The sequence below is a fragment of the Buteo buteo genome, chromosome 9 (genome assembly GCF_964188355.1).
Source record: "Buteo buteo chromosome 9, bButBut1.hap1.1, whole genome shotgun sequence".
NCBI classification, from domain to species: Eukaryota; Metazoa; Chordata; class Aves; order Accipitriformes; family Accipitridae; genus Buteo; species Buteo buteo.
Genome location: NC_134179.1, coordinates 17269469 through 17294466, shown reverse-complemented (window position 1 = coordinate 17294466; position 24998 = coordinate 17269469). Strand labels below are relative to the sequence as shown.

Genomic DNA, 24998 nt, shown 5'->3' with positions numbered 1-24998 from the left:
TTCAAGGAGTTCAGGCATTTTGCAGCTCGAGGGTAATGCAATCATTCTATTGCCATACTATTTACTTCACCCTTCCAATGCATTTGTTTGTGCTCCACAAAGTGAACTGTAGGTCACCACGAAACATTGACAGGCATAGTAAACTAGGAAACTGTATCTAGTAAGCCACAGAAATAGTGGAACAACATCAGTTATTTTTCCAATGGAAGGAAAACCTTACAGTTTTCCAACACTTCCCCCCCCCCTTTTTTTAAAAAAAGACACTCATACGATGAAAGATTTTAGCCACACTCTATATAAAAATATATCACAAAAACTATTATTGTTTCGCTTATTTAGGAATATGGAAAATGACACCACAATCCCACATGCCGTTTAACCTGCATACAAATTGACATGTGGTTTGTCATCACCAAATTCTCTAATCCAAACATAAATTTGGTATTTTAATTTCAGCTGGGTTTAGTGCAGCATGAAAGGAAAGATGACCCGTCAGGATGAGATTTCTTGGGTCCCCCCCACACCTTCCAGGCGATGACAGCTATTGCTTTAAGTACTTGCCATTAACAACCAGTCACAATGTTAGTCACAGGATGTTACTAGCAGTTACTTAAAGTGATAGATGTTAACATTTTTCCGCCCTTTATGACTCACACTATACCCCAGTCAGAATATTTTAGGAGCTGAATGCACGGCACTAGGTCAAAATGGTGAAGATCGTGGAGCCACTGGTTGAGGTGCAGAATAAGATGTGTCATTTGAGGAACAAATGTGTCATTTGAGGTCAAAGAGAATCCATGATAAGGAACTGTCATGGATTTAAGATTGAGGTTCATCCTTTTAACTATTTCATGTAAGGGGAATTCTCCAGCATTGGGACATTTTGCTCTTCCACACACAGGAGAGCAACGCGAAACTCTGCACTCTGAAAGTAAGACTTTGATGTTAACATTTTTTAACAACTCTCCCAATGAGATACAGATTAAGAAAAGATACTTTGATCCAATTTTAGAACAACATAGACCACATTTACCTCTGTACACCTGGACAAGGTGTCCTGTGAAGACTCAAGTGCAGGAAAGCACTCTTACAGGAACAAAACTATAGGCATAGAGTTAAGCACCTGTGACTTCTGACCATGGATAGATGTAATACACTGCATAATGGTGTAAACACCATAACTGGAGTGGAAAGAGATACAGCAAAAATTTCTTGTAGAAAAGGAAAGCAAGAATTTTATTGCTCCATGTTTTGCAGCAGGTAGCTGATTTACCTGGACAACTTAACTAACAAGACTATGACCCAAGCCCTGCACAACATGCCTTACATTTTGTGTTATTAATTACATGAAGTCAGAACAGGTTAGAAATAAAACAGCCAACAATTTCTCATTATGTATCAGCAATAATCAGTAACCCACCACATAAAAATAGCATTTGTAATTCTGAATCTACCTTGAGATGAAATACACTTCAGAAGAACTACAATCTTATGATCTAGGCCAAAAGGAACTTTCCAAGTGTGTGTAAACAACATTCTTAAATGAGAGCTTTCCAGTTCCTTCCCAAGAATTCAGAGTAAACCTTTCCCCCCAAAATGCAAAACTGATTAATAGCTCTGAAAAGCTATCAGACCACCTACCTTCAGCATCATCTTGCACGGCCTCAAGCTGCTCTGCTTTGCTCTTTGTGGGACATGGAGGCTGGCCTTTTTGTTCCAATCCTTCTTTAAACATTAAAAAAAAAAAAAAAGACATATTATTTTGAAATTATTTTATTGTATCAAATATTACTATGCATGATACCACAACTGTGAGTACATTTTATCTCAGCACTCCATTTAGTACCTGATGCCTATCTTTCTATTATTTACATTAATTACTGCATCATCTGTTATAAAAGTTATTATAGGTGTCTTTCAGCTTGGACTGGACTTTTCCTAAATTTCATATGACAGCAGTGAAGACAGCTTATACTAAAACAACGTACTTCTTCAGAAGCTTTTAATCTCTTCAGAAATAAAAAATTTAATAATGCTTTAATTTGTAGTTTTTAACATAATATATATTATACTGCATTATGGAACTGCGGAGAAATAATCTGAATGAAACGATTTTTCCCTCTCAGCTCAATTCTCCATTCAATGCTGTAACACAGTAACAAATGAATATTGACTGAAATTAGTAATGAAATGAAAGGTAGGGAAGCAAGTCTGATAGCAAAGTAAAGTTAAGAAAATGAAAGCTTTACGAGATAGAAATGTTCTGGTTGAAAAAATCCATTCCAACCTTTTAGCTAGAGAGCAACAGGATGATGGAGGACAAGGAAAACCTCCAAACTAAAAACAGTAACTGAGGCCCGTTAAGTTTAAGATCTCCCCTATTTGTAGGGACTGAAGATCAGAGCGTTTAATATCTGTTAGTTAAACTTTAAAAACTATGTACTTTTGCTACAACATTTTAAAAATATCCTGTCACCTTAACCTAAAGGATGACATTACTGTTTGGTATGATAGCACAAAACTGGTAGCACAGAAAGCCTGTTAGCACAAAAGGGAGGCCAAGCTGGGAACTAATCATAAAAGGTATTTGTAAATTAAGACATTTAATGCAAGCAGGTTCACTAATTAAAACATTCTTCAAACACTGTTGCTTAACCACGAAAGCAGAGAGTGGCAGACAATTAAAACTCAATTCATTGCACCTATTGAATCTATTCAACCACAACAGGAAAATGACTTTCTGTCATTTGACTTTCTGTCAAACCTCCTGACTACCTGTGGCCAACTGACAGCTTGGGTGAAGGAGAAGCCTAAAGAAAAAATACTTTTGTGCATGCTGGAAAGAAACCTTGGCCACTTGTAACCAGGACATTTAGGAAGACATATGACCTTGCTTGATTTACCCCTATTGCCGTGCTGTGAGAAAATAAGAATCATAGTATTACCTCAAACAGATTAGCTAATTAGCAACTGGGAAAAAAACTATCTACATGTGTACTATAAATTGCTTAAGTGTTCTGAAAACTCCCGTCTCTTCTGCTGTCATACACACCCCACACAATCATCTATTCTATATGTCAGTGGATTTTTAAACAGCTCTCAGTGATCAGATGCCCAGTTCTCATAAAGAACTCGGCTCTGCTAAGAGCTGTAGATACTAGCCTTTTATATGTAGTTGTGGAAGGGTAGAAGATATCTAGCAACCAAATGCTGAAAGTTTCCAAACAGGAAGCTGTGAAAGAAGTAAGCGAGGATGTGGAAAGGGAACTTGCACGGTCAAGGGGAATACTGTGTTCGTTCAAGAGAAAAAAAAAAAGAGTCAATCATTGGCTTTGCATGGAGCCCAGGAAACTCAGAAATGTTCTCTGCCTGCCCTCCTGGGAAACTGGTTATTCTACTGTACTTACTGTCCAAAAAATAAAAGAGCCATGGATTGGGAAGCTGGCAGGGATTTATGTGAAGCAACAGCTTAAAATGTCAAAAATATCCCATAATGGAGATCTGTGAGTAATTAAATTCCATCTCACTTTCTTAATTTTAAGTAATGAGCATTACCCAAAAAAGCCAAACTGAATATTGTTCTTAAAAATTTCTTCTAGAATGGAATTTCTGCTTCATTATAGAATTCCACACAGTTCAGACCACGAAGGGCCCTTAGATATCAGTAAATAAAGCTAGTTACTGCAAAGCAGAACATACTTTCAGGATTGGCTTGGTATCAGGAGGTAGACCTTTCCCAACAGTAGTTAACATAGGACGTATCACGTCATCACATTTGCTCATCTGAATTTGAAATTAAAATACAATATTTTGAGGAAAACAAATTAGTTTTCAAGTGCTAAGATTAATTTATTTCTGGAGTGGTGAGAATGTAGGAGTAACCACAAGAAATACTGTGGGGAAAAATAAAGGCAAAACCTGCCAAATAAAGACACACTTTATCATCCTTTTAAAGGGGTTGCTCAGGAGCAACGGTGATAGAGTTCAACAAAAACTTCAATACAAAAGAGAGATCCTGAAAATAACCAGGCTCTTAAGGATTGATTCCTGCCAACATTCTCCCATTCTTTTAAAAAATAACTTGAATATTTTTAGTGGACCATATTGACGTATGGCTGCTTTGGTTCTAATGCCTCTCTGAACTACCTGCTACATTCCCCTTTTTGGTTGACAATGATTCACATCAGGGGACTGAATCAATAGGAGTGTTTCAATCAACACTCACCCTTCTAGTGATGAATTTTATCATCTAACCAATCTGTGAGGCTTCCTCCAGTCCCACAAGTCAAATGTCAATCAAGTTTTAGTGCAAATGTCCAGCCAGGTCTTTCAGGAGTATCTGAATACATTAGATAATATAACCAACATCCTAATTGACAGCACAAAGATGGAGAGGGAGGAGGCTTACTTTCAGAGAAGTCAGGACTGTTACTGTCTCAAAATAAATGATCTTTTTTCACTCCATGGAGAACCTTAAAATGGTCACAAAAGGATGTAGAGGCACTGTCCCAGGAGAACAAGATTTCAATCACAATTTCACTGCTTTTTAGCAGATTTCTCTCATTCCAGAGACAGAAAGGGATTTGTACAGGCTTCAAAATAATGTCTTTTTATTATGGTCAAAATACAACTCTTAACCCTTTCTGCTCTCCAACACTACGTATGTCTCTCAGAACAGTTAGCAAAATAGTACAGAAGTTTTGCCTGCAAATTTCAGTTTAAAAACAGCACACCTAGACTGGTGTCTGAACTGATCGTATTAAAAGCTTTTCTAATCTTGATCATCTGTCCAAAAACGTTTCTGAGGTCTAACACCAGGAGAAAGAATTCTTCCTTATAGGCTAATTCAGAGGGTCAATGAGCCACTTAAATCTCACAGTCTGTCTCCAAGTAAGCTACTCCCCAAATCCCTCGCAACTTCCAAATCTCCCTGGTTACAAGTAATTGCTATTTCCACCTCAGAAAAAAAGAGAAAGTCTCTGTCCAAAAAAGTATCAGAGTGCGCACACAGTGGAACATACAAAGAAATTCTGTACTTATACAGCACTGATTATAATAGGGCTTCCCTTGTTACTGTGAACGAGATCCTTCATCCTGCCATTCTGAGATGGCTGTAGCTTCTGAAGTAATGAATAGGTGGTTAATTAGGATGCTCAGGACAGAAACAGGATAACCAGCAGAGGATTTATTACAAACAACTATTAGATGGGAAATAAGAGACAGTAGCATGGCAAGTTTCATACATGTGAGGTCAAAAGGTTTTGGTACCTGATGGAGAGTGAAGCTGAACAGGTTGAGGCAGAATACAGGTTCAGAACTGAAACTCTTTTCTGGGGGGGAGAGGGGTGGGGCGGGTGTGGTTTGGGTTTTTTAACAGTACGAGAATTAACTTATGTCAGTGCCTAATAACGCAGTACTATTGTGTAGGAATCTGGACCATGCTTCTCATAATAGCACACGCTTCTGTAATTTCCACATGCAATCATTGCAATTGCGCACACAGTTATGGCAGTATTAGGGCTTATTTTGCACGCTTCTGTGCATGGATATGTGAGTCTATGGATATAGAAGCAAAGTCCTTCAGAAGTTAAAGTTTAGAACAATCTTCCCTTAATGGAGCTTAAAACATTAAGCATCATGACTCTGCAGTGTTAAATCACTGAAGTTAAAATAAAGGTAGACAAGACTATTAGGTCATCTGGTCCTTGTCTTTGCTTATGTAGGAAATCATTCATAAAGGAAAGCTGAGATGTAGAACTGCACAGGTTCGTACCTGCTATTACTATATCTGCCCTTTTGACTCAAGCCATTCCAACAGCAAACTGAATGACATATGATAACATCAAAGCACTTTGAATTAAATGGTGCCATTAAGTCAGCAGCTGCTACAAGATACAGCATCCAAAATAACAAACTGAGGGGTTAAAATCCCATGAGTTAACACCATTAAAAGACTGGTCTTGAGTATGTATATTTAATAAGACTAGGTTATTTTTATTTTTAGATGTTTTTCTTATTCTAGTACATTCAATATACACAGTGACGTTATGTGATTAACTCACTAAAATGATCATTCATGCTTGTTGATTTTATAGTATTAATGTAGGTATTAATGGATATTATCTGGCAGATGTAATTAAGATATTCCCTTATTTATTTTGAAGAGAAATCATAGAAAGAAAGGCCTTTCTGAGTGTAATGAGATATTTGCACTTCAGGGTGGTAGAAACACAAGACAGATTACTTTCATGATGTATCCATCACTCAATAATACATACATTTGGGCATCTGTTATTTCTTACTCCTGGCTAATTCTCTAGCTGTTCCCAAGGCCTAATCTGGTGTGCACTGAAGTCAATGGACATATTCCCACTGACTTCAGCTGACACCAGACCAGGATCAGGTTTTTTTTTCCTCTAACTCTTGCCACCAGGTTTAAATTAGGACTGATTCTGTAACCTCCACCTCATTCTACTACATTCTTCAAACAAAAACTGGTACAGATACAATGAATCTACATCTCATTTGTGTCCCTGTACTTCTCTGTGTTTTCTCTTTGTTTGATATTGGCCCTCAGAAACACCTAGCAAGAGGAAGTTGGAGGCACAGGAATTTAGGTGAAATTCAGAATATTTGAATCTCTGCCAAAGGTCCTACACATGTGTGTAGTCTGCAACATGTGCTCTCCAGGAATCCAACTTTTTTTTTCCTCTTCCTCCCCCAAAGCATAGGAATTGGAGAAATAACCCCAAAGCAGATTGGATATGGACAGCTCAAAAAAAAAAGGGTCATCAATATTGGTGCCAACTGCTGACTGCATCTGCTGGAGTTGCGACCCATGAAGTCAAGCAGAATGAAGAATGATTATTCAATTAATATCTTGAAGTGGTGACTAGAAGTTCCTACTCTATTTTTCCCTTAGAACAGTAAAAAGCATTATATCCTTCAAACTGATAAAAATCTGAGTATAAAAATGAAAACTCCCCTCAATATAGAATTTATGTATGTATTTATAGTTCCTGCAAATGCATCCTACAATCATTAAAAAGGCCATACACAAATAGGTCAAAAGGGCATAACTTTTGCATATCTGCCCCACTACTGGAGCAGATATACAAGATACTTCTCTTTAGCCATGTAGGTATTGATTGCTGACAACCAATCACTGACTCCCAAAATATCTCGAAGTGATAAAGAAATAACCAAGTACATGCTGTTGAAGCTCATAGCACCCTACAGGCAAACCTGTGAGGGAAGCTATGATCTCATCTATCTCGTATGCACAAAGAAACAGACAGGTAGGGAAATACCTTCCTCAAATTACTTAATTCAGTGATAACTTCCAGAGCAGCTATGTAGTTTCACTTAAATTAATGAAACTGTGAAGGATACAAGGCAAGAAAGAAGAGACCAGCTATTAAGTGGAAATGTACTTCCTTTTAATTCTAATTTAAAATGCTTAAAAAAACCAAACAACCCAATGTAATTTGCATAATGTCCATAAAAGCAACAAGATAAAAAATGCAAAATAATTGGGCTTATAAAAGTATACATGCTATGATAACTGTAAAAAATGAAACTGGATATTTTAGATTAATACTGCAAATTCAACAGTAGGATAATCTTCAGCAAATGTTTGTTGTATAATGACGGTCTTTATTTTTCTACTTTTATGTATGTATGTACAACTATATCAATCACACTAATTGTATTAAAATTTGTAAAAGTTCCTATCCAGTAATCTTGACACCAAAAAGTAATTATAATTATATGTAATAAAATCAACAGGCCAGAACAGCCATAAAAGAATGTGCTAATCCATCAGTGTAACACGTATCTATCTGTGTATATCCATGTTTTCACATCTATGTATATACACCATTCTTCAAGTATTTCTAATTTCTAGGCTAATTAACTGGTTGCATAAATCATCACAATCCATTTGTCTTTAGGACAATCTTGCCAATTTAAGCAGCCAAGATACTGCTTCAAAAGCTTTTACCTCTGTTTTCTGGCTGGTATTTATCTGCCTTTCTCCATGTGGCTCTCCTTTCTGATCCTGTATCTTTTCATAAAGAGAAGAACTGGAAGTTTCTGCACAGTCACCGGGCTATGATGGGATCAGTGTCACAGAGACCTGGGGGACAGTGCACATGCCTGGTGCACTGTCATGGATGGATACTAGCTGGTTAGGAAGGAGAGGCAGAGAAGAAGAGTAGGGGGAGCTACACTGCACAGAAAAGGAGGTCTCTTACGGTACAGGAGATGTCCACTGAGAACCTCTAGGTGAAGGTCAGCAGGGAAAGTAACACAGGGTGCTGTGGTGGAAGCCTGTTACAAAAAGCCTGATCAAGAAGATTACGTAGATAAAGATCTCTACAGAAAACTAGCAGAAGTCTTCTGACTGGAAGCTTTTGTCCTCATGGGAGATACCTTTTCTTGTTCCTTAGGCCTTTCTTTCCTTTATACCTATCCATCATTTCCATTTCAAGTCTATCCGCATCCACAAACCCTAAACATTGACACTTGTTTTAAACAGTAAACTAGGAGGACCAGGAAAAAAGTCCTCTGAAATACTGTCCAATCAAGTTCAGTGTATTTAAGAGTTTTGCTACCATTTTCATTGCAAACAAATCATGGCCACTAATCAGAATTGCAAATGACTCAAGAATTGCTGTATTCACACCTTTTTTACAGGCAAAGAGACCGCAGAATTTTAATTATTTCCCATTCATGTTCAAACTAGTTATTAATAAAAAGCAACCAAGTATCACCCAGAGGCTCATAACAGTTGATGACATTAAAAAGGTAGTCTCAGTCATTCTTACCATGTACTGTTTATTATCAGGGATGGTTTACCCTATGTGATGTTAAAAAACAGAGATAACTGTGGTAACATTGGCAATAAACAACTAGCACTGCTTATCACAACCAAGCCAATTAGTTTCAAGAATTCTTTCAGTTCAGTTGTTGATATGGAGAAATGATATATTTTAGCATAAAATATTGTTTACTCACCTGTCTCTTCACTCAGCTCAGTCCCTTCTTCATTGGCATCATCTGTCAAAAAAATAGAAATAAAATTATTAATAAGAATACCAGGAAACATCTAAAATGTTTCCATGTTTCAAATTGCCCATATCTTAGTTTGCCTCCTCCCATTTGACATTTTGCAGTGAGATCTGGAGGTGGATGGGAGAAGAAGGTTTTGATACTAGACTGTTGCTACCAGATACAGGAAATGCAAGCAATAAAGACAGTGAATAAAATTCTAAATAATTTACAGAATTCTGCAAATTATGACTTTTATAAAATGAAATTGCATTCTCTTTGCTAGCAGAGTTTTTGGTTTACTTGTCAAGTTTCAGTTTGCTTTGTTTCCTGGGAGCAACTGGCTATTTTAAGAAGAGAATTAGTTATCCAAAAATCATACCACATAAAGAAGTTACTATAAATTTGCCAGAGAGGACTTTGGTTTAAGACCAAACTTGGGCTAGCCAAGAATTGAACACTTGTAATTATTAACATGATACATGAAGAAAGCAGATTCCTTTTGCAAAAAGTTGCATTCCAGTAACAAAGGAATTTCTTACTGCAAGATGTTTTGATGAGGAAAAAAAAAATTATTAGCCTTAGTTAACATCTCAGCAATTCAATGTTCCAGAGCCTTAATCATCTAATGGAGAGCTCATTGACCACAGAAGTTTATGTCAGCTGTGTTCCTAATTCATATAGACCACATTTATACCCTTTTAAAGGGATTTGGGCATGTGCAAATTCTGTAGCAAGCCTACAATTTCTGTCTAAAGCTTAAAATCTTTCAAACTTGTGCATATTATGACCACCATTTGAACCCAAGGGAGTTTTGCAATATTACCATCAATGGTAATGGAAACTAACAGCAGTATTTAGGTCCTAATTTACAGGGTCAGATCTTTACACTATAAATTCCACTGAGGTCCAAATGCTGTGACACACACCATGAGGATTAAGCTCTGCTTTCATCAAGATTTGGAGCCTGAAACTTTATTTTAAGTAGCATGAGGACATAACAATTAGTTAATAAGAGAGGCCTCCACTGGGAACTATGTTTGCCATAAGCATTAAAATCATGAGTGTGAGAATTTTAATGGATCCTTGTGAATCTACAGTAGATGATTCTGTATTCATCCTTCTCCTCCTTCCATCTCATTCACACATGATCTGGAGGGCAGGACTTTCAGAAGCCACTAAACGACAGCAGATTTCTCTCGAGTGCGCTTTAGTCTAGCCCAAAGGATCAGGACTGAAAAGTCACTGTACATTTACCTCCTTTCTCCTTATTCTGCAAACAACTGTTTTGGAGATCAAAAAGGCACATGGACCCCTACTGTACAAATATAAATTTGTATCCAGAAACTTTAAGGAGCTTTGACAAGTAATTTTTGAGATAAGAAAATGAAAGATCTTGTTAAAGCCAATAGAGATTCTGCCATTGACTTGGAGCCAGGATTTTCAACTGAAGTCCTGACATTTTTCAACAAACCACTCAGAAAACATTTGGTTAACACAGAGATTATTAATTATTCAGTTTTCAATAACATGTTCTTTCCATGGAAGTGTTTATAATGAAACCAGCATGATAAAATTTCAAATTAATCTAAGACTTGACACTAAGTCAGCAGAATATAATATCTTAACATATATATAATCACGTGGTCTTCTGTGGAAGTTCTTAATTATAGTTCTGTAAGTGACTTGGAATATGAAATTCCCAAAGCAACAGAATAGCTTCTAAGCTGGTGATAATGGACACAGACAAGAAATCTGATGTTATTAAAAAGTAGTGAAGTCATTATGCAATATAATTATGAAGAGGCAAAGACCGCTTTTGTGAACTAATTGTGAATTAAAGGCTGTTTTTTCTGGGAAAAGGAACCTAAGTCTTGCTGAAAGGCAGTAAAGTCCTTACATCATTTCTAAAATGGGAGCTGGTCTCCCAACCACTGGGTGACATGATCTCTAGGTCATTGTGGAGCCTTTGAAAATTCTACCCCAATCTAGATCTGAATCTGAGTTTCCCTTTGGCACACAGCACTCCCCAGCCACTTCATGTGTCTATAATTCTTACTCTCACACTATTAATGCATCTGGTGGAAGTGCTTCCCTGTGAAATATAAATTGGTCTCTTTCACTGACCTTGGTGTGGCTGGCTGAAGTGATAAACACCATGCTTAGTTGACAGAGGTCTATGCCAAAACCAATTATTTGGGATAAAAAACAGTATTGTAGAAATCTATATCCAAAATTCATTTACTTTCCCCGCAGCAGAATGATATTACAGGCAGTTTCTTTGTTACTGGTTCTGAAGAAGTAAAAGCAAGTAAAAATATTTTTTACTGAAGCTCTACATGCCTACTATAAAGCAAAATCAGTGCCAAGATTGCTATAAATCAGATTTGTAATACCTATGTTTTGGATTTTTTATGTTTCCTATAGATTTTTTTTTTACCCCATATAGAGGAAGCCTTCTAGAGTTTTGCTTTGGTTTGAAATATGCACCACAGACAGTCAATCCCAAAGCAAAATTAAGTAAAACCACAGAACCCAAGAGCAAATCTTTGACACCAATAAACATTTCCTTAAAGATGTACCATCAATATTTCTCGTCCAAACTCCCCCATTTGAAAGAATGGAGGTGAGGTCCTCTGTAACTCTCAACCTTACTCAAGACCTGTTGAAAAATAATTGACTAGGAAAACATGCTATAGTGTGTGCACGCATGTACCGACTCTTGGTTACTCTTTTGGCTGGAGAAGCCGAACAGTGACCTTTCACATGGCTTCCCCATTAAAGCCCTGGATTTTGGGAAGCTCTACCGAGATGACCTTGCTGGAAAAGGAAATGACAGACCTTGCAGCATGGAGTGAGAGGAAAACTAACAGAGGCTTCCTCCAAGGGTCAGCCCACACCCAAGAAAACTCACATCAGTATTTAGAAGGCTTAACATTCAAGGAAGCCATATAATCCAAAATGTGTGTCATATGGTTCAGAGTGCAAAATTTTCCAGCTTATAAGTTGAGCTATAGTATATAAAATTAAGGTATTAGACAGGTGATCTATGGGAGAACAGTTTCCAGTCAAGTATAAAATAATTTACAGTTGAGAGTCAACTTATGATTGAAACTTGCCCTCTAACACTGGGGTAACTATATCTCTAAAGATCACAGAGCTTTTCATTTGGGAGCAAGTTGCTCGGAGCATACACATTTGTATAAGTTATGGACTCCCTGGTAGGGTCATGTACCAAGTGATGCCTGTTGCTCTTTCATTCCCCTCTCCCTTGTTACCTGTCGAGCTCTGTGAAACAGAGTAATTGCACCATACCTGCTCTTACTGACACCGGAGAAGAGGATGCCTTCTTCTGTTATATACTTTTTCTTTTTTCTTTTGCCTTGCTGGTCAGGTTCTTTCTCTGTCTCACTGGTCGTTGCATACAAGCAAACACAAACCAGATGGCCAAAACCATCAATCTGTGTTAAGATTTATGTTAGGAACAGAGAGGTCAAAGGCTCTAAATGCCACTGCTAATCCCCAAAGCCATTAAACCCCCTACTCCTTGTTGCTCACACCTCTATTTGCATTCTTCTTCATGTTAGCACGCGGAGAGTCAATGCTGTACAAACACCTTTTATTTTTAACTGTGCATGCATTGAAGAGCTCTTACACAAGAGTCAGCTCCACGCTGCAGGAGGCTGCTGTCTCGTCTGCATTCAGGGCCTGCATCCCCGGCTGCCAGCACTCCCCCAACAGCACTGCACACTCCTAGCTCCTCCCTGCCTTCCTCTAACCTTTCCTCAGCTGCCTTGTCTCATCCTTCAAAATTTGTTCCTTTTTCAGCACCTTCTGCTGTTTCCTGATTTCCAGATGTTTCCTTATTTCCAGGCAACCCACGTGTCTCAGTCTGCTCCTCCTTGCAAGTGCAACTCCATGTAATAAGCGTAACCAGGGAAGGGGCTGAGAGGGCACTGTGGGACCAGACCAAACTCCCCTCTGCAGCCTGTATACACATGCACTGGCAAACAGAGCAATGAGATGGGCAGAGCTGTACAGGAGGCTGAAGTGACAAGTTGGTGATCATACTTCTGATGCCTTAAAAAAAGCCAAAACCAAAAAAATATAAAACTTTTCAGCACTGACAGCTGCAGCCATCCTGTTAAGCTTATTTGCTATACAAAAATAGAGGTCCAGCTGAAAAAGTTCCTGCTGTCAAGCATTTGCCTAGCAGGTATTCCATGATCTGCCTGTACAGTTTCCACTAGAAAAACAGAGGATGTGTGGCACAACAGTCTCGCAACATTGAGGAAAATGGATCCCATTTTGGGGTAGTCTCTGCTTGCTCAAACGAAAAGCTTCTCCTGTCCAATCTTGAGTGGCCAGCAGTGTGGGACAGGGTACCTGCCTCATGCAAACTGTCTAAACCGTGATAATATCAGGTCCAGTAGCTGAAAAGACCAGTCACTCCATATTTATCACACTTGTCTTTCCAAAACTTTGTCCCAAAGCTTCACCCATCTGTCTACATGATCATCTTAATATCCTTAGGGAGCTTTATAATCATGTGTCTCACGTCTATTTTCAATCCTTAGTAACCGAAAAATCACTTCTTTTTGATTGCTTACAACCACTGCTGCTACCCAACAGGAGCTTCACAATAGTATACAGGCTCTATGTCCATCTCAACCTGAAAGAGTCAACATTTTTGTAGCATAGTAAACCACACGGAAACACCCCAGGGTTTGATGAAGCCCTGTACATACGAGGCTTGCAATAAGCTAGGAGCTCACAAGCTATTTTGGTTGATTTGATCCCTCCAACTCAGTTCTCCACTGGGAGAATACAACAGACTGGCCAATAGCACAGAAAAAGGGAACATTTTCTTTGAGGAAAAGCAGATTTGGAAATCTCTGCCAGATGAGATCAACTAAACCCAGGCCTTTTCATATCTACTTGTAAAAAATTATATTTTCCATAAAGCTTTCCCTCATCCTCAGTGCTCATAAGAGGAAGAAGGGAGAAAAGGAAAAGGTAAAACAAAAAGATCCTTAACAACAAAGCACATTCTTCTGCTTTGGAAGAAGAAATAGGACTTCTTTTGGTTCTGAACATTTGTATCCTTTAATCATGCAATCCTGCGAACAGAGAAAGAGGCACTATATAAACCTCCACCTGACACTAAGCAAGTTTAATCAAATTTTTCAGTGTGATTATAAAGAAACTTCCACTGATACACTCTGTACATCCAGGCCTTGCTGCAGCACTGGTGCAGTTTTTCTTCCCATGTTGCTTAGTCACACCAGTCCCACAACACCGGAATCTCACTGAATGTAAAACGTGTTTGTAGCTTTTGAAGCCATATCAAATAGAAATCCTTAGTACCAACCTCCTAAGAAGTTAGGCACTGGTTTTTCTGTCACCACATAGATGGCTTCTTTTATGTACCGTATCACTTAATCCGCTGTAAAATACATATACCCATATGGGCCTCAGCTGCATATAAAGGCTACGCGGTAGCTGCCGTTCCCACTGAGACTGAACTGGACAACATTGTTCCAGTGCAGGAAATGGTGCTCATAGCCAGGATCATATTTGGATTTCTATTTCCCAGATGCTTCTACCTTACACAAAAGGAATGAGACACTGTTGGGAAAATATACATCAGTTTTTAAAAAAGAACCTATTGCAAAACTTCCTTATTTCCTCCCTGCCCTAAAATACTGAAAACAACTGACTTTTGTTTGCACAAGTGCTAAAGTGGATTTCTCACCCACACGTATGCTAATGTAGTAGTCACACACAAAATTGTGTGTTTTGCACGTGGCGACACATTTCTAAATACAAGCTTCTAACAAAATCTCAACAGTAACCTAAGGCAGAGGCAATCAAATGGGACAAGCACAAATTTATCCGCACCCTTTGCAATTAGAAGCACTCGAGCACATGAAGTGACTTAGTGTCAGTGACCAGAGAGGACAGGATATTTTTCAGCATGACATAAAATGCATTTGGAATGTTTTACATAGGATGCCACAATATGCAACACAGCAGGAAGATCCCTGATCAAAGATGTTTTCACGTAAGGTATTATACAGAAGAAGCTTGTTCATGTTCTGGTGCCAGGCATCAGTGTGTGAAAGACTGAGTGCAGAACAGCAATACATTTCCCACCCCCTACCAGTCTCTCCCTGAGCCTAAGGTTACATATAGACCATGGTGATTAATAGCTACTGTTGGACCAGTCCTCTGTTGGTTGAGCTAATCCTCTTTTTAACCGTATTTAAGACCTACAGGCTCCACAGTACTTCATAACAAGCATTCTTATACACTAACTATGTGCTGGGTGAAAAAATATTTCCTTTTGCTTGTTTTCATCCTGATTCATCATTTCCTGAGACACCTTGCGCTTCTTGTGTTACAAGAGATGGTAAATAATTGCTCCATATTCACCTTTCTATTTACTGCACTCATCATCTTCCCTGTGCTCTCCCATGCTGTTAACATATGCAGCAGCCTGGTCCTTGCATCTGCATGACCCCTGTGCCTTCAAGGGCATCCTCATTGCCTGATTCAATGCAGCCCTTAGCCAGGTGTCTCCCAGAAGATGGAGAGCTCAGGGTTTTGAAGTGAGTAGACAAATACGTAGGAACACCCATTTCCTCTGACTTCTGGATCGACTGCAGGCTCCATCATCAGTCTCACAGAAGGAGACAAGGAAAATATCTACAAGATGCTACTGGAGCAAAGAAGAGGAGGCTCCACTTCGCAAAGAAAAGCTCCTGACAACAATGCTTTAATAGGTTATGGCCCCATTGTCTGTCCATACCCTGCTCCAAGCTGTGCCATTGCTGCTATCAGGAATGAGGAGGCAAACAGTTTTCCAGAGCATATAGCAGACAGCATCATAAGCCTCTGTCAAAGCATATACAACCAGAGGATCCAAACCCAAATTTTGACGTGACCAATACTTGCAACACACAGCCAACATCTAGAACAATGCTCTGTCAGCAGCCAGCCAGGAAATAATTCAGAAGGGATTGTACCAGGAAGTTTTATTATGATTCAAACTGGAGCAGGAAACTGCCCATTAACTTTTTACTAGGTACTGGAAACCCACTGCTGTGTTAGAAGGTGCTAGGAACCCTCTCTTGGTCTGTGTGTCTCTTAAGATGCTAAAATAGTATCTAAGCCATCAGTTACATACTCTGCCTCCCCACCACCGCTCCTGAGCTTGTTCATCCTCCTGCACTACAGTGAGACACTGGCAAAAGGGGCTAAGACAGGCAACCCCAATGAGTGATAGGACTGGCACAGTCATTGCTATGGCAAATGAAGACAAAAAGCCATAGAAAAATTTTGTTTCACAGTTTTATGAACACTTTTAGCTTTTAGTTAGCTTAAGATTTTATGAGGTAAGTTGTTTCAGACACATTTTGAAATGGACAGATATTTTAAGCATTATGGCTATATTAAACTTTTGGATTGAGAACAATTTTTACAGCATCCTATTTATGCTGGAGTGTACTTTATCAGGATCTGCAGGTGCTGAGCGAGAGAGCGCAAAGCCAGCATCCTATTCTGGTGCACAGGCTCCTCCAGCTCCCCCACATGGGTAGTGCTTCCTTTGAAGCTTCCACTACTGAGGGACAAGGAACCATCATGGGAAACAGCTTATCCCCAGCTGTTTTGAATTAAGTCCTTCAGCGAGGGGTCTTGCAGAAGTCATCTGAGGATAACATCCTCCAATATAAAGACAGCTCAAAGGAGTGCAGAGAGCATTTCACACCCATGTGAGTGTGCCACAGCTTCTCCAAAGCCACTGCGACCTTCCACCCACCAAAAAATCCTCACTTATTTCTGCCTGAACACAAGACTCCCCCCCACCCCGCCCTGATTTCCAGTCGGGGGGGGGGGGCACACTGAATGCTGGCATGGAGTCCAGAGCCAGTTGGATGGCTGTGAATGCATAAATACTGAGTGGTACCCTGGTATGCTCTCAGTGGCTTGATATGTAGCCCTAGAAAGGAAAGGGATGCATGGTCATGCACCATCTCATTGCACATTCACCATCTGAAAACCCAAGCGGGATCTCAAAGTGACAGGTCAAAAGTTTCACAAGCCAGAGAAACCAGAGTGTCCCCTGAGCATCCCAATACAACAGCAGGGATTGCAGCTTCATCAGAACTGTGGGGACAGGGAAGCTAGACTTGTTTTGCTCCTTCCAGCAAACAGGCCTGGGTTGCAGGTGATCCTGCCCACAGCCAGGGCACAGGCCACAGACTGTGACACCACATCCCAATCTGCTGCTGCTGTGGCTGGTCGCCGCGGCTCTGTCCCAGCTTCTGCTCAGCCCTCGACATGGTCATGTACCCACAGCAGGTGTCTGGGCACAAATTTAGGCTCCGTGCCATCAGCAAGGACCCAGCCCATCCACAGCGCCTTGAAAGCTTTGTGAGGGAAAGCAGATGACTGTCTGACTGCCTCTAGTTTAAACCTGTGAAAACACGGGCAGTTATCAGCTGTGAACAGGACAACCTGAAAAATCTGCATGGAGACGGGAAAAGTAGCTGCAACCAAAACCTTCAGGATGGCCCTCAGTGATCAGGAGAAGGCCAAAGGGCCTCCCTCAACTCTTACTCCCTAACGTCCGTTTCCAGGGGGCTCCAAGCCCCCGTGGCCTTTGCACACCTGCCTGAACCAGTCAGAAGAACCAGAGCCTCGTGACTTACAAGACAAATTACTACTCAGGTGAAATCTCAGATAAAGGATAACAGGTACTTCCAGTAAACTGCTTGGCACCTATCCACATAGTAAAATAAAGCCCATGAAAAATATTTTGTGGAGTACATTCAGGTGATGAATTAAGGAAACGAATCGGCTCATGAACACTGCAAATGCAAGTAGAGAGGCTAAATTTATCAAACAAATTACCCATTTGATACAGGATTACTTACTAAGGGCTAACTTATGATTCCTTTGCTCACACTGAGGACTGCTTCAGCCCCAGCGAAGTCTGCCATATTAAGCGGAGAGGGCGATGCTTCTCAATACCAGTACAGAAATTACAATCTCTGCTTAAGAGTTCACTCACGTATTAGTGCAGGGATCTGCCTTTTTAATACAAAGCCCTTCATTCAGCCATTTAGACAATTTCCAATTTGATTCCAAGCCTGGTAGACCTCTTAACAATGAATTTCCTCTGCAGTTGTAATATATTTGCACAATTATGCACAACTAGGATGCTGTGCATCCTCCTGAAGTAACAGGAGGATTAATATAAGACAGTAGTTCTAATCCCTATGCTTTGCGTAGGGGAGACAGTGTTTTCGTCAACTAGGATAAAAGCAGAAAATGCATTAAACGTCATAACCTGGAACAAAGGGGAAAGAAACTTTTTTCGAGATGAAGCAATTTCTCTCTCTTTTTCCTAACACCAACTGATATGGCTCAAAAAGAATGAACAAGCTCTTGGGCTCAGTATCCTTTCATTAGCTCTGAAAGGACATGGAGTCTAAAAGCTTGCATCTTCCATCTATCAAGTGGTCTAATAAAAGTGCAAACCTGTCCTCTCTCTAACAATTTTAGCAATGCTTTAGTGAAGTAATTTTATTACTCTGTTTAAAGTAGTGAGAATGTAATATAACCTTGAATGCTGCAGCTTCACTGTACATACCCTTTATAGCATTATTTTTGCCTAAAGAACATTTTCAGAAAAAATTATTCCCTCTCCAATCCACTGATAACAGGTGGTAGATTTAGAAATACTTTAAGCATTACAATTTAAGATAAACCTTTCATAATATACAACAGCAACCATGAAAAATAAGCATTTGCTAAAGGTCCTTACAAGATTATCTATCCGACATATTAAGTAGCTAGGTATACACAGTACACAGGAGGAAAAAAAAAAGGTATCTTTGCCTCCAGCTGGCAACTGTTTACAAATACTGTTAATTTTACTTCTACGAATAGCATCCTAGAAGTACATATCACTCTAAGGTAAATGTTGGTAAATCTAGCTTTCCAAGGGGGACTATTTTTATACCATTTCCTGGCCAGTCTTATAAGTATATATATTTAGCAATAAGCATAATGCCTAGTATCTAGGCTCCATGCAGAATTCTGTTAGAAGAAACAATGAATTGCAAGAGAAAAAATAGTATATCAGCTCCTTTCCTGGAAAGCTCACTCATAATACTAGTAGTAATGAATCCAGCAATGTAAGAACTACACATCTGAGCCAGGACTGCAGGCAAGGGTATTTTATTTGCATGAAAGAGATGTAGCAAGATATTCTATTCTCTCAGATTTAGCAGAGAGAATTTCCCAACACAGGTGAAGGGAGAATGCCTGGGCTGTCTCATTCCACTAGGAGATAGGACTCAATTGGTAAAAAGAAAAAAAATAAATCACTGTTTGTTGCACCTAATATGTTAAAAGAGTGATCAATCTCAAGCACAGAAGGTTGGTTGTTCTATCAAAACAGTCTTCCACCCTCGGTCTTTTTCTACCGGGACATAGAAAAACTTCTCAGCAAAACTCCAGAGGTTCAACAGAAAATTCTGCATGGACCAGGACCTTTTACTTTCTAAACCAGTGCTTTTCTGGACAACCACTAGGATGAGATCCTAAATCTGAGTTAAAGATTAAGTGGCGCTCCCCCTCAGAGCATGCTGGCTTTGGCTCAGGTTCTGTACAAGCTACTGATTACTGAGATTAAATCAGAAACACTGAGACTGTGACAACTGGTCTGTTACTGAACAGCTTTGCTACACTCCTAAGATATGAAATTACTTAGAAGTCTGCCTGTTCCCCCTATATATTTAAAGTTTGCAAATGACAAGGCTCTTGGCAGTTGTCTTAATATCAGTACTATTACTCGACTAATTTCTTTGGCATTCTACTCACAAAATAGGCCTAATGATATGTTCAACGAATGGAACAATTTCCCTATATCTATATTCCACTTACTCTAATGCACTGAGGTGTAACTCTAGCTTCATTTCATTATCACTTGACTAGCTCAAGCACTTGGATGTCTTTTTGGATTTATTAATGCACCGGGTTTAAAGTAATAACTATTTATGTATATAACTCCATGACTATATTCTTCTTTCTAAGCATTTTTGTCCACATCTACTGAAGTAGATGTATTTCATAATGTTTCTGAATGCGAGACACACTTTTAAAATGTCTTGATGTTTTCTCTCTAAGCTTAAAGCAATATAATCAGTGTTATTCTCTCCTACGAGTGTTCAGATAGTGTCCTATCAATTTAAATTTTGGGCAAGTCTATCCTTAAAGACTATCATTTCACTACATTAATAGATTCACTTAAAAACAAAACCAAACCACTAGAGTTTTGGCAATTCCTTCCACAGTCTAAATATCAGGAATTTATTGTCAAAGGTAGAGACAGTTGCTAATTCCTTGACACAGAGCCATGTTGACTAAGTCCTCTGTGTAAGAAACCCATCCTGCAGAGAGATGGAACATCCCTACAGTAGGAGAGTCTGCTGATAACTCGTCAAAGTCTACTATGTTAAATGCAGATGGCAATTCACAAGAGACCAGAAAAAAGGAACAAATAGCAGACATGATAGTCATCTGGTGATCACTGTCCAGACCTTCAGCTGATGTTCTCACCGGTAGGCTACAGGCAATTTAGGATGGGGATGACTTCAGCTGACATCTGTTGAAGTTGTGGTACCCTGTGGAAAAGTGTCCATTCAAGACAGCAATGAAAGCCTGAGACCGTATATTAATCATTAGGGCACCGCTCCAGGAGAGAGACACAGACACTGATCATTTCTCCAGGGACACTAATGGAGAGTCATTTGGGTAGCACATATCCTTCCTGCCTCCTCACAAGCTGAAGATCTAAGTGATTCCTGTACAGGCATACCAAACATCTGTGGTGATACAAGGCATTAAAATCAGATCTCCCGAACCACTGACTCCTGACCTAACCATAGGAAATCCTTCACTGAGTCAGGGATAAAGTTTTAGATGCTAAACTAGTTCCTTTTCAAGCTCCAGCTCACCAGCCAGCAGGTGCTCAGGTCCTTCTGGAAACCAGCATCATTAAGGCATATCAAATCTGGTATTCAGAATCATTAGTTATAAGAAAATTGCAGCAGGGAGCCTATGAAAATGTGTCCTAAGATCTTTTAGCAATCTATACCAAATTGTGGCTGCTGAGAACTAAAACATCTTTCTCTGAACAGCTGTCTCTGTAACCACTGGATCAACCTTTTGCATAGTCACATACCTGCAAAACACTGGATTGGCTGCACCTTAGAGGGTCCCCACTGTGATCACCTCTCTATGGTCACATATCAAATTCCCAGTTTTAATTCAAGCAAAAAACCTGTAAATTTTCCATGCATGAGAATAAACATACTTTTAAAACTATGGTACAACTGATCATCTACATAATGTGGTGTAATGCAATTACAAGTCTTTATATAACATGACACCCAACCACACAGGTCCTCTGTAGACAGGAGTTCAACAATGTCAGGTTTTGAAAAGCCCAAAAAAGACACAAATCTCCCATCTTACTCTCTTTTCCCCTTTGGGTTTGCCATCCTTCAGCTTTGAAGCATCTTCTTGTCTCTCAGGCTTTCAAACCCAAGTGGGTTTTACATTTATAACAATACCAGGCTTTAATCCATGATTTCAAAGACCTTAACGATGAAGGTGAGTATTAAATACTCTAATTTGTTGACAAATTGACACTGTAGTCTACTCTCACTTAATCTGAAGGGCAGGGACAGAGCCAGCAACAGTAGGCAGGGTAGTGCCACTTTATCCTATGTGTTGGGTTACACTGCCAAAAAAAAAATAAAAATCACACAATGAATGGATTAGACATGAATGCAGTCTTTGAAATGCATGTTCAGTGTGCTCCAGACAAAAATATTATTAAGCGGTTAGACACCATTCTATGTTACCTGAATAATTCAATAGGTCTTTAAGTTTCAGCTGCCAATCATTGCGAACTGGAGATTACAAAGTCGTCTGCAAAATGCTTTGTTCTAGTGAGATGAGACAGCAACATCACAATTTCCATACTACCAGCCAAAGCAAAATGAAAACACTGTGGCTACTGTGACAACATGGTCCTGTAGAATTAATGGAGACTCACAACAAACCACACCAAAGCTCTGCTTTCTGTTCCTCAAAGGCCCTTTCCACCAGACGGACGGCATGGGGCGTATTTAAGTGACTGCCACTTCTGAAATGGGTGATAAACCGAAATACTAAAATCTGGACCTTGCCTCATATAGCAGGACTGATGTCACAGAAAACAAAATAAAATGGGAGAAGATTAGGGTTAATAAAAAAATGAACACATTTCTAATGATATATGATAAAAATAAATCACAGGCATATGGAGGGGGAGGGGGATTAACAAATTTACTATCCACCAGGTTTTCCTAAATTCTAGAAAGTAACCTCCTGTGTGAAATGTAAGATGAATGGCTAACATTTCCCAAGTGCTCTGGTGAGAGCCATCTTTCTCCCATTCATTCTTGCACAGGGGCAGCTCAAGTTTAAAGTTCCCATTCAGACACAGTTGGGCTCTAACCCCTGCGGTATCTTTTCAGACCCAGAGAAATCCTACCAGCATCATTAATGAAAGAGCAAAGCATGTACAAAGTGCATGGAAAAGCAATACACACTAGGAGCTATATACATTAGTGCAAATCATTTTCTTCTGCGAGTCAAGAGACCCAGCGCCACACACCAGGTTTCGGGACGAGATATGCATACAGCAGAGAATGAAGAAACTAGCTATACTGAGCATACAAAAGCAGGCCTTGACTTTGCAAAAGCAGTATCACAAGCAGTTTTACCGGTTCACAAATTTTAAATGTCTGCATTTGTCCAGGATCAGAGCCTCTATAAGCAGCTGATCTTTAAAGAAAGTTCACATTTTAATATTTGGCTTAGGCAGGGAAAGAAGAAAGGACACCAACTGTTGTCTTCTTGCTGCATCATTTTTTAAAGTCAGATGGCACTCAATTACTATACGTACCTAGAGGAAAAAACTCGCCCATTTTCTTCTTGAAAATTTTGTAGTCAACCTCCAAAAAGACGCAGAAGATGATACGATCCACCTGTAAGAAACAAAATTATTCACAGTGTAATGATAGCAATCATAAACATTGGCAATAATAGTTAATAAAAGCAAAGAAACTTTTAAGCCAACATGCTTTTATGCTCCAGGCAAGCAAGAAAACATCACAGGGATGCATGTTTTGACTTTATTGTGTGTCTGTGTTGTAATTTATAAAGTAACATTTGCAATCACAGCTCACAACTGTATTCTTTGTCAACTGCCTCTTGTTTATGCAAACCACTCTTGAGCACGGTATAAATGACTTTTGGCATTCTAGATGAGTACTGGGATGCAATGTTTGATGAAAGAGTCACATGGGAGGCTTCTAATAAGCATACAAAAGAGTAAATGGATAAGCAAAGAGCTCTTTTTCCAATCCTTGTCCGACAAACCTATTTGCAAAACCATTTAGTATTTTAAAATGGCTTTAAAAGGTTTCATGCGGTTTTAATTTACATGAAACCACTTACTCTTGCTATAATACAAGCAGAATGCAGCAAAAACAAAAGCTGATTAGATGACAGGTAGCACACGGGGTAAATAAAACATTTAATATGCCATCTACTTAGTGAGGCTGAGCATATCAATGAAACCACAGCCCATAATGTATGCACCACCCACCAATGATTTCAAATAAATTGTTTGGGAGATCATTGTATGTGAAAGGCTTTTCTAAAAGAGACCAAAAAAAGGCCAAACAAAATAAAAACCAAACAGAATTCCAAAGCCTTTAAGACTGAAACCTGCGCTGGACTTCACTCTAGCCTTGCTATTTCTTTGTTTTATCTGTTTGCACAGCACAGCACAAACTGCCTCTCCAGCCAAAACCCAGATCCAGGAGGGAGCTGTGGAAGTCAAAAAGACCCTCCCATGGCTGAGCTGAGGGACCCGCAACCCAGTAATGAATTTTTTTTCTGAAGTGCATGAGAGCTTAACCAGAAAGGGATGAAGCCCAAGCAATAGGAAATTCAGCATCTTGGCTGCCATTATGCTGTCCTCATGTCTCCATGGGCACTAAACTGATCTGTTGTAGCAGAGCTCCTCAAGAGCGCCTTTGCACGTGCTAGAAAAAGCACCAGCCTCTCCCCTGCAGGGAAACCAGCAGGAGGAACGCTCTTAAAAAAAATGCCTTCTTTCCCTTATCTTCAGTAGAAAATGCTGTCCTTTTGCTAGAGCTGCTCTTCGAAGCAAAGTACAAGTCTTGGCTTCAAAGATACCATTATGCTGAGCAGCTCAGGACATCATTTTAGAGCTCATTTTGGAGGAGCCTGGTAGAATACAGAAGGGAACGAGAGCAGGCGATAATTGGTTATGCTGGAAAATGCTAGTAGTCACTAACAAGAACATCTCTGAATCAAAGCTGACTAACAAACCTGAAAGAGCAAGCTAGGTAGGAAATATGAGACTGAAGGTACAGGTTATGTGAGTGTTAAGGAAGAAAGAGGCTTGTGAGTAGGAGAGAAAGCAGCAGGGCAGAGCTTGGGCGGACGCTGCTTGCTGGGCAAGCATATCAGCAGATTTATGAGCAAGAAAACCGCCTGTTGCTATCTGCTCATATGATGTTCACAGAAACAAGCTCTTCTTGTGCATCCCTCGTAAACAAGCCAGGCTAGACCTTAAAAATATGCTGGACTGTGTCATCAGCTACTTTTCACAAAGGATGTAATAAAGAACCCAAATACTGGTTAAGTGCTCAAGCCAAAAAGCCATACTCATCTGTGTACTCACAAATTTGTAACGTAAAGCACCGGTGGCCAGAGGTGCCACATTTTAAGTATATGAGAGTTTCTACCCAAGTAAAGTTGTGTGTTTTCAGGAGGGAAGCTTTAGACAG

At 39.5% G+C, this 24998-nt stretch overlaps 1 protein-coding gene across 4 annotated transcripts in view; it reads right to left on the bottom strand.

Moving 5' to 3' along the window:
• Positions 1-24998, bottom strand: part of MACROD2 (mono-ADP ribosylhydrolase 2) — a 910189-nt gene that overhangs the window by 65809 nt on the left and 819382 nt on the right. For 3 of the 4 annotated variants that reach the window (XM_075035490.1, XM_075035491.1, XM_075035493.1), the window contains exons 9-11: positions 23081-23162; positions 9019-9060; positions 1642-1725 (exon numbers count right to left, since the gene is read on the bottom strand). In XM_075035490.1, coding sequence (XP_074891591.1) covers positions 1642-1725; positions 9019-9060; positions 23081-23162 — 208 coding nt within the window. The remainder of the gene's footprint in view (positions 1-1641; positions 1726-9018; positions 9061-23080; positions 23163-24998) is intronic. The other variant, XM_075035492.1, reaches the window with a different exon arrangement.